Here is a 7,500-nt window from a genome sequence, read left to right on the forward strand (position 1 = left end):
GCCTTTTTACTTAACTCTTCCTGCTGCCATAAAATAAAAAAGCTGATTGTCACAGTGAATAAAAAAATAACTTACATTAGCGGTTACATCTCCATGTCTCTTCTGCTTTGGCCATGCCATATATATTGCTTGAGAACGATTGAGGATGGACACATGTATGGAAAACTAGTTCAAAAAGAAGGCAAGGTGTTCTTAATGTTGATGGTTTCTGCTTCCTATTTTCCTTCCATTTCTTTTCCATGTGAAGACTTGCAGGGCATGACTGCCCAATAAAGCAACTATAAGCAAGATAGGGTGTGGATACAATGAATCATTTATATATAGTAGTTGCACAGCTACATACTCCCTGTAAATACAAAAGAGATTAATTGCCTTCCTATTGTAGAATAAACTGCCCTTACACATTTATAAACTTGAACATGAGCCATGAAAAGCCACTGCCATGATGACTCAATCTTACAAGTTTTTAATAGTTAAAAAGCCTTTTTCCAAGGAAGGCTGCCATGACAGTTGCTTTCTTATCTGGTCTTAGGTTTTTAGATTCCTTTTGTTTTGATGAAGAAAATTAATTCTTTTACTAGAATGGCAAAAATAATAAAGAAATTCTCTTCCAAGTCTGAATTAAACTGAAAGCTGTACAAATAATTTGGGATCTGCATATAATGCTGGGAATGAAATCTAGCAAGAGCTCTTAGGGCGAAGTTTTGAGATCAGGTGACCCTGTTCTGAGTAGGTAGAGGATATGGATTGGATCACTCCATGTGGATGCAGCTGCCATGGTGTTTGAGTGTTACTGTTCAGTGACTGTGTGGTGACATGTAGCTTTGCAGAGACAGTCTAATCAGAGCTTTACTGTAAGTGACACAGGAGTGCTTTCCTGAGGGTGCTGCACCATCCTGGCTCTCGGTAGTCAGTAAAACAGCGGGGCACTCGGCAATGCAGGGACTGACTTCTGGTCAGTGCTAGTCCTGTGCCACGTAGCTGTTTAGAGTTCTGTTCATTGCTTTGAATACTGTGGACCATATTAATAAATATCTGCTACTTCTTCTAGGTGTGATGACTACTTCTATATCAAGCACCGTGGCGAGCGAAGAGGGATTGGAGGCATATTCTTTGACGACGTGGACTCTCCCTCCAAGGAGGAAGTGTTCCAGTTTGTGAAGAGTTGTGCCAAAGCTGTTGTGCCTTGTTACATTCCCATTGTGAAAAAGCACCGCCATGACTCCTTCACGCCAGAGGAAAAGTTATGGCAGCAGCTTCGGAGAGGACGGTGAGTACTGAAGGAGCTAAAGAATACACAGGAGGTGGATTATGCTGGCGAGAAAAAAACTGAGCTAGTTCTTTATGGTTACAGGTTAATGTCCTGTTGTAGTGTGGGCTAAAAAAGCTCACCAGAGAATTTCAGCATTTTTGTGCACAGAACTAGTTATGAAATCCAATGCTAAGTTCCCAAAAGGGGTGCAAAGAAAGTAGTAGCACGCCCTTATCGGTATTTCCCACCTTCCCATGTTAGAATACAAGCAACACAAACAAAATGCCACAGTTTCTCTCCAGCTCTTTCAAAAACCAAGAGAAGCTGCTGCTGTGCAACAGGCAAAGGGGTATGGGTGTGCTTGGCGTCCTGAATCCTGCCCTCTCCTGCAGCCCAATCATATGAAATATAGGACTACCCTTGTCACATGAGGAGCCTGAGGGTGAGGGAATTGTGCTTCCTATTCAGTAATGAAACAAAACTTCACAAAGTCAAGAAGTAACTGTGCTCAAGTACCTTCACCTTCTTACATACATATTTGTTCCATCTGATCTTGGCATTGAAATGAGGATTCCTGTAAAGGAGTCGAGATACAGAGGGCTGGGTTTTTTTATTCTGGCATGGTCCAAAGTTGCTGCAACTTAAAAGACTTTGGAGGATGCTTCTAATGTGCCAACTGTTAACGTTGCAAAAGCTTAAGTACACTGGTCAATACAGTTGTACTCCATTCCGTGTGTCCTGTGATTGTGTAAGCACATGGAGAAATGAGAACACATGTGCTTTGTGCAGAAGTAGGGTCTTCAGTTTTTGTCTCTTCTGCAGAGAAATCTGTGAGACTGGCATGGAAAGAGTATAAGCATTTAAGTTTAGATCACTGGCCTGCAGCCATTAGTCCGATAAGCAAGCGTCCTTAATTTGGTGGGACTGTTCCTGGGAACGTGGGGCTTCCAGGATCCAGTCTGTGGATGGGATTTAGCAAACCTGCTAAGTTTATAAGGGAGGACGGCTTCTTTAAGCTGCAGCCAGAACCAGCTCTTAAGGCCTGCCTATTTCCCTGTGTCTGTTTGCAGGTTGTTTGGCTAGGTAAAGCTTTCCATTTTTGCAGATAGATAAGAACTCTTCCCTTCCTGTATCTCTGTTAAATACTAACACGTCTGTACTAGCTATTAAGATCATCCCTGATGAATTGTCACTGCTCTGTTCCTATGCTGTGGGCAGAAAGTGGTATATTTTGGTATTACAACTACCAGACAGCACTCTGAAGCTGTTTGACTTCTGCTTCTTTCCAGATCTCCCCAAGAAACAAAAAATACTGTTCAGACCTTACACATAAGCATGTGTCCTTCAGCATGGAGGATGGCACAGTAGAATTCTTTCTCTGGTTATTCTCAGTTCCTTTAAGGCCCCTCTTTATGTCTGATGCCACTACACAAAAGAGAATAACCAAGTTAAACATGGTGTCGAGCTTGTCAGCAGGGTTGAGGCCTGGGAGAAGCATAGCACAGTACAACAGCCTGCAGAATGCTCTCTTTGAACAGTTTGTCTACTCTAGTCTGCTTGCTAAGGTCACTACTCCCTGTGCTTTGTGGAGTGGCAAGGTGATAATTGCATTCCTGCAGAGGATGCTAAAGAACAGTTCACTTCAAACCAGGGTTCATTCTGACGCCCAGCAGAAAGATAGGCCGGTTTTGTTTGATGTCTGCTAGTTGAAGAAGGCACAACCAACTTCTGCTAATAAACTTGTTTTTTCTTTGCATCTCTTCACTCCCTGTAGGTACGTAGAGTTCAACTTGGTTTATGACAGAGGTACAAAGTTTGGCCTCCTGACACCAGGATCAAGGATCGAAAGCATTCTTATGTCTCTGCCCCTGACTGCAAGGTAAGGGTGTAGCTATGTGGGATTGCAGGCAGGTTACTGGTCTTCTTAAAATAGTTAATAGGATTAAATCAAAGGTCTGTGTCATGGTGTCCCATCACTTTACAGTGGCTAGTTCATGCCTGATACAAGAACTGCCCAAATACATGCAGATGCTTCTCTGGTCTCCTACACTCACCTAGTTGCCATTAGTGTGTGGCTGAGATATTTTCTGACAAAAAAAGGGATAATTTTTCTGCTTAGTACCTCTTGATAGATTTTTCTCTCCTTGCTCCATGGATTTTTGTTTAGTAGCTCTTTGAAATCATGTGAGATTCTGGCAGTCCTGACAAACGTGTGACAAGGAGCTTCATAGTTTAACTGTGTGTTGTATGAAAAAGTGCCTCTTCATTTTCTACTTGCCTCTGATGACTTCGTTTGATTTTTCACTGAGTAACATGATTTTCTTGCTGTTCTGTTTCTCCATAACTGTTCTTATTTTACAAACTTCTGTTTTTTCATTGACAGTTTTCCAGGCTAACGATTCCTGGTATTTTTAGTCTTTGTACAGTCACTGTTCCATCCTTTTGATCACATTTGCCACTTTCTCTAGGCTTACATTTTCTGTGCCCTTTCTGAATTAGGGATAAGGAACCAACACCATAAGATACATATGTGTATCCAAGATCATACAGTGGCATAATGAAGTTTTAATTCATTATTCCTTTCATAATCCTAATATTATGTTTGCTGGTTTTGACTGCTGCTCAGCATTAAGCTGGCTTTTTCATAGAACTGTTACAATGCGAGAGTCTTTTCTGGGCAATAAAATTGAACTCAAATTTAACTCAATCTGTATACAGCTTTTTCTGTGTCCATCACTTCACACCAATCAACAGTGAATTTCACCTGCCATTTTATTGCTCAGTTGCTTGGCTCAATACTAACTGTTTTCAACTGCTTTTTTTGTTTTAACCCATCTTGCTTACTCTTGCAATATCAGCAAATTCAGTCACTTACTGTTTACCCCCATTTTCAGGTTGCTTTTAGGTAACACTGAGTAGCACAGACCCTATCATGAATTCCATTAAGTTCACTAGTGACCTCCTTCTGCCTCCTCCCTCCCTTTGCCTGCTGCCCCTTAACCATGAAGGCAGTCCTGTTCTCACCATATACCTTCATCCCACTGCCAACACTATGTAAGTCCCTGATGTGGTGGTGTAGCACACTCCTATCTTCTGATTTCATTTCTAGGAGTATTTGGTTTTGCTTGTTTTCATCAGTGTAAATAGCTTGCTTCACAGCATGAATGGTTCCTTCCTGGGGAAAAAATGGAAAGAGGGTGTACCCATCTCTGACTGCTGATGCTTTCTCTGTCATGCCTCTTTTAATTGCCTTTTCACTAAAAAAGTGATCTTTCATCACTTTTGTTTTTAAAACCAAGATTAAACAAGGACTTGTAGAGCTTACAGTCCATATTCTGGAAAACCTAAATTTTGTGTCCTCACTGTGAAAATTCTATGGGTTCCTTTTCTACTCATCTTCCTTGTGATGTTAGTGTGTCACAAGAGACTGCTAGAAGATTTTTGCAAATCAACCTGCATGCATTTTGGGGCAAGGGGGCATTGCTCTTCCCTTTTTCCTTGTTCTTCCAGCTTTTTCAGAAGTTGGTAAAAAGATGAAGCTAACATTTTTCCTGTGTACCCCCCTGTTAATAATATTTGTTTTTACTGAACTTATTGTTTTTACTGAACTTACATATCTGTCTCCTGAGCTGAGTATCAACTGTGTATTTAGCTTTGCATGCCCAAAAAAGGCAACTCCAGTCCAAATACCGCCTGGTCTGGGAGAGGTGGCAGCCAGCTGAGCAGTCTGAGTGAGTTTCCCCTTTCCCTGCAGGTGGGAGTACATGCACACCCCGCCAGAGAGCTCCAAAGAAGCAGAAATCCTGGAGGTTCTGCGAAATCCCAAAGACTGGGTGCACTGACACGGATCATGAAGAAGATGGATTGCTCACACTGAGCCATTTGAGAGAACGGGAACGCCTGCAAACCAGCTCGTTCGCACTGCTGTTGCATGGCGTTTCATTGTGTCTATTTATATCTTGCCTGGTGCCTTAATTATGGTGTAGACTTGCAAATATGTGAACTCACTCTTTTCGATTGATGGGCTAATATTGTCACCCCCTGTTGCTGTTGCCTTGTGAAGGACTGGTGATGGCCTCACAGGGCTACTGTGCATGTTTTAGGACTTTCTCAACTCATGTGATTGACTGCAAAATGGCAAATTACTGTGAAGTGTTCTCCCAGTGAAATGAAAGCATTATCTGTGCCTGAATAGCACTGCTTACCCTTAGAAAATGTTTGGATGCTTAAACACATTTTTGTAAAGAATAAAGGGAATATTTGATATGATTTTAAACCTTAAACTCTGCTTTCGGGAAGTTGTGAAAAAGGTGCTACTTAATCACATGTACTTTGATGCTGCAGTAGCACGACTTGGCCGATCAATATCTGGGAGAATCCGGGTTGGGGCACCATGTTACCTGAGGAGAGGGGAAGGCAGGCTGTCCATTTGAGGAGAAAATCTTTCAGCCTTGAGCATGTCAGCTGTGATCAGGACAGGATAACACCGCTGCCTCAGGCCAGCTCCTTTGCTGAGGAGGATCAGGAAGCGTTTTGCCCCGAGGGTCTCTAAATAGCACTTCACACTGTTCCCAGCCCCGGAACGATTGTTCTTTTGACTCCCGGCACAAACCTCGTCGAGGAATGTCTAGGGAAAAGCAAACGGGCACCGAGTTCCATTTCCCCTTGCCTGAGGAAAAAACGACGGCTCCACCTCCCCGTCGGGGAATCGAACCCCGGTCTCCCGCGTGACAGGCGGGGATACTAACCACTATACTAACGAGGAACGGGATGTCCGGAATTTCCCTTGCGCCACCACGGCGTACTACCTCACGTGTCGCGGGTTCCTGAGCTGCGGGTGATGGCTGTCCCTGCCCCCGGGCGACGTGGGGACAGGTCCCGCGTCGGCTCAAGGTCGCTGTCCCCGCCTGATCGCCCTAGTCAAGCTTCCCGTCGGGGGCCACTGCGTTCACTTCCGTGTTACCATCCGCCACTAAAATAAAATTAAGTAATAGTCTGCTAAATCGGCCACCTCCTCACTTTCAAGGGAGAAAAGGAAATGGCCCGTACGGGGATCGAACCCGCGACCTTGGCGTTATTAGCACCACGCTCTAACCAACTGAGCTAACCGGCCTTCGTACACCCCCGCGGTGCGCGCACCTGAGCCGCTACTACAGATACGGCGCGGGTGGAATCGCTGCCGGGACCGGATCCGCGGCGCTACCACAACCGCTCTCGTTAAACTCCGCGGCGGCGGGTAATTCCAGGGAGCCGTGGCAGAGCAGCACGGGCATTAATCGGGGCGACGAGTGTTGCTAAAAAAAAAGGGGACTTCAAAACCTTTCGTTTTTCACTACTCTCTCCCTCCTCCAGTCCGCGGCCGCACCCCCTGCACGGACACGAACCTCCTGGCGCGGCGGAAGCCTCACCGAAAAAAGCCGCCTCCCTCCTTCCCTCCCTTACACGCCGCGGGACGGGGGCCGGAGGAGGCAGGAGCGGTCTCCAGGGATAAAAGACGACATCACCTCCCCGTCGGGGAATCGAACCCCGGTCTCCCGCGTGACAGGCGGGGATACTCACCACTATACTAACGAGGAGCGCGGTGGCAGATTGGGCCCTCCCAACACACCACAAGAACCACCTGCGGCACCCCGCATTTGTGGGACCCCTTCCTGTCCCCGGCGCTCCAAGGCCTTGCCTAAAATTGCAATAACGAATCACAAGGAGAATGCTGCACCAAGGAAGGACACGTGCATTTCCTAAACCTATGGGGAGCCCTGTTTTCTACTGTGGTGAAACCACCTGTTCTCAGAGGAAAGTGAACCCCTCCTCAGGTGGTAAGTCAATTGGACAACTTGTAAAATCAAGACATTAAATGAAAAACTGTAGAAAATACTTAGGAATCAAATACCTGTGAGTCAGTGAAAAAGTTGTAGAGGAAGAGGACATCGTGAAATTCCAAGCCCTTTCCTTCACAAACTGTCAGTACGAGTGCTAAGCTGAACTCGTCAAGTATCCTCTCCTTTGGCGTTTCATTTGCCACTAACACCACCTATCATAAAATACAATAATAAAAACCACCAGGAAGCCAAAAAGAAGGCAAGTGTCTGCATAGAGGAAGCATATATAAATGTATCGTGACAATGCAAGAGCTGCCTCAAAACCAGGCATCATTTAACACAGACATTCCCACCCTCTCCACAGAAAAGATCCCAAAGCTGCCACTACAACAACAACAACAAATATGTGGTATGAGGAGACAGTCATAG

General features: G+C 44.9%; 1 protein-coding gene and 3 non-coding genes across 4 annotated transcripts in view; 1 reads left to right on the forward strand and 3 right to left on the reverse strand.

Moving 5' to 3' along the window:
• CPOX (coproporphyrinogen oxidase) overlaps window positions 1–5,528 on the forward strand; it is a 9,361-nt gene extending 3,833 nt beyond the window's left edge. Inside the window, exons 5-7 of the mRNA XM_027681091.1 lie at window positions 1,052–1,270; window positions 3,027–3,131; window positions 5,007–5,528. Of these exons, the coding sequence (XP_027536892.1) occupies window positions 1,052–1,270; window positions 3,027–3,131; window positions 5,007–5,094 (412 nt within the window). The 3' untranslated portion in view covers window positions 5,095–5,528. The remainder of the gene's footprint in view (window positions 1–1,051; window positions 1,271–3,026; window positions 3,132–5,006) is intronic.
• Window positions 5,529–5,945: 417 nt separating this feature from the next.
• On the reverse strand, window positions 5,946–6,017 carry TRNAD-GUC. Its single transcript has one exon. It is a non-coding gene; the product is annotated as a tRNA-Asp (tRNA).
• Window positions 6,018–6,291: 274 nt separating this feature from the next.
• TRNAI-AAU lies at window positions 6,292–6,365 on the reverse strand. Its single transcript has one exon. It is a non-coding gene; the product is annotated as a tRNA-Ile (tRNA).
• Window positions 6,366–6,756: 391 nt separating this feature from the next.
• On the reverse strand, window positions 6,757–6,828 carry TRNAD-GUC. The gene has a single exon. It is a non-coding gene; the product is annotated as a tRNA-Asp (tRNA).
• Between the last annotated feature and the right edge of the window lie 672 nt (window positions 6,829–7,500).

This window comes from Neopelma chrysocephalum, unplaced genomic scaffold, assembly GCF_003984885.1.
Source record: "Neopelma chrysocephalum unplaced genomic scaffold, ASM398488v2 Primary Assembly neopelma1_60, whole genome shotgun sequence".
Lineage (NCBI taxonomy): Eukaryota > Metazoa > Chordata > Aves > Passeriformes > Pipridae > Neopelma > Neopelma chrysocephalum.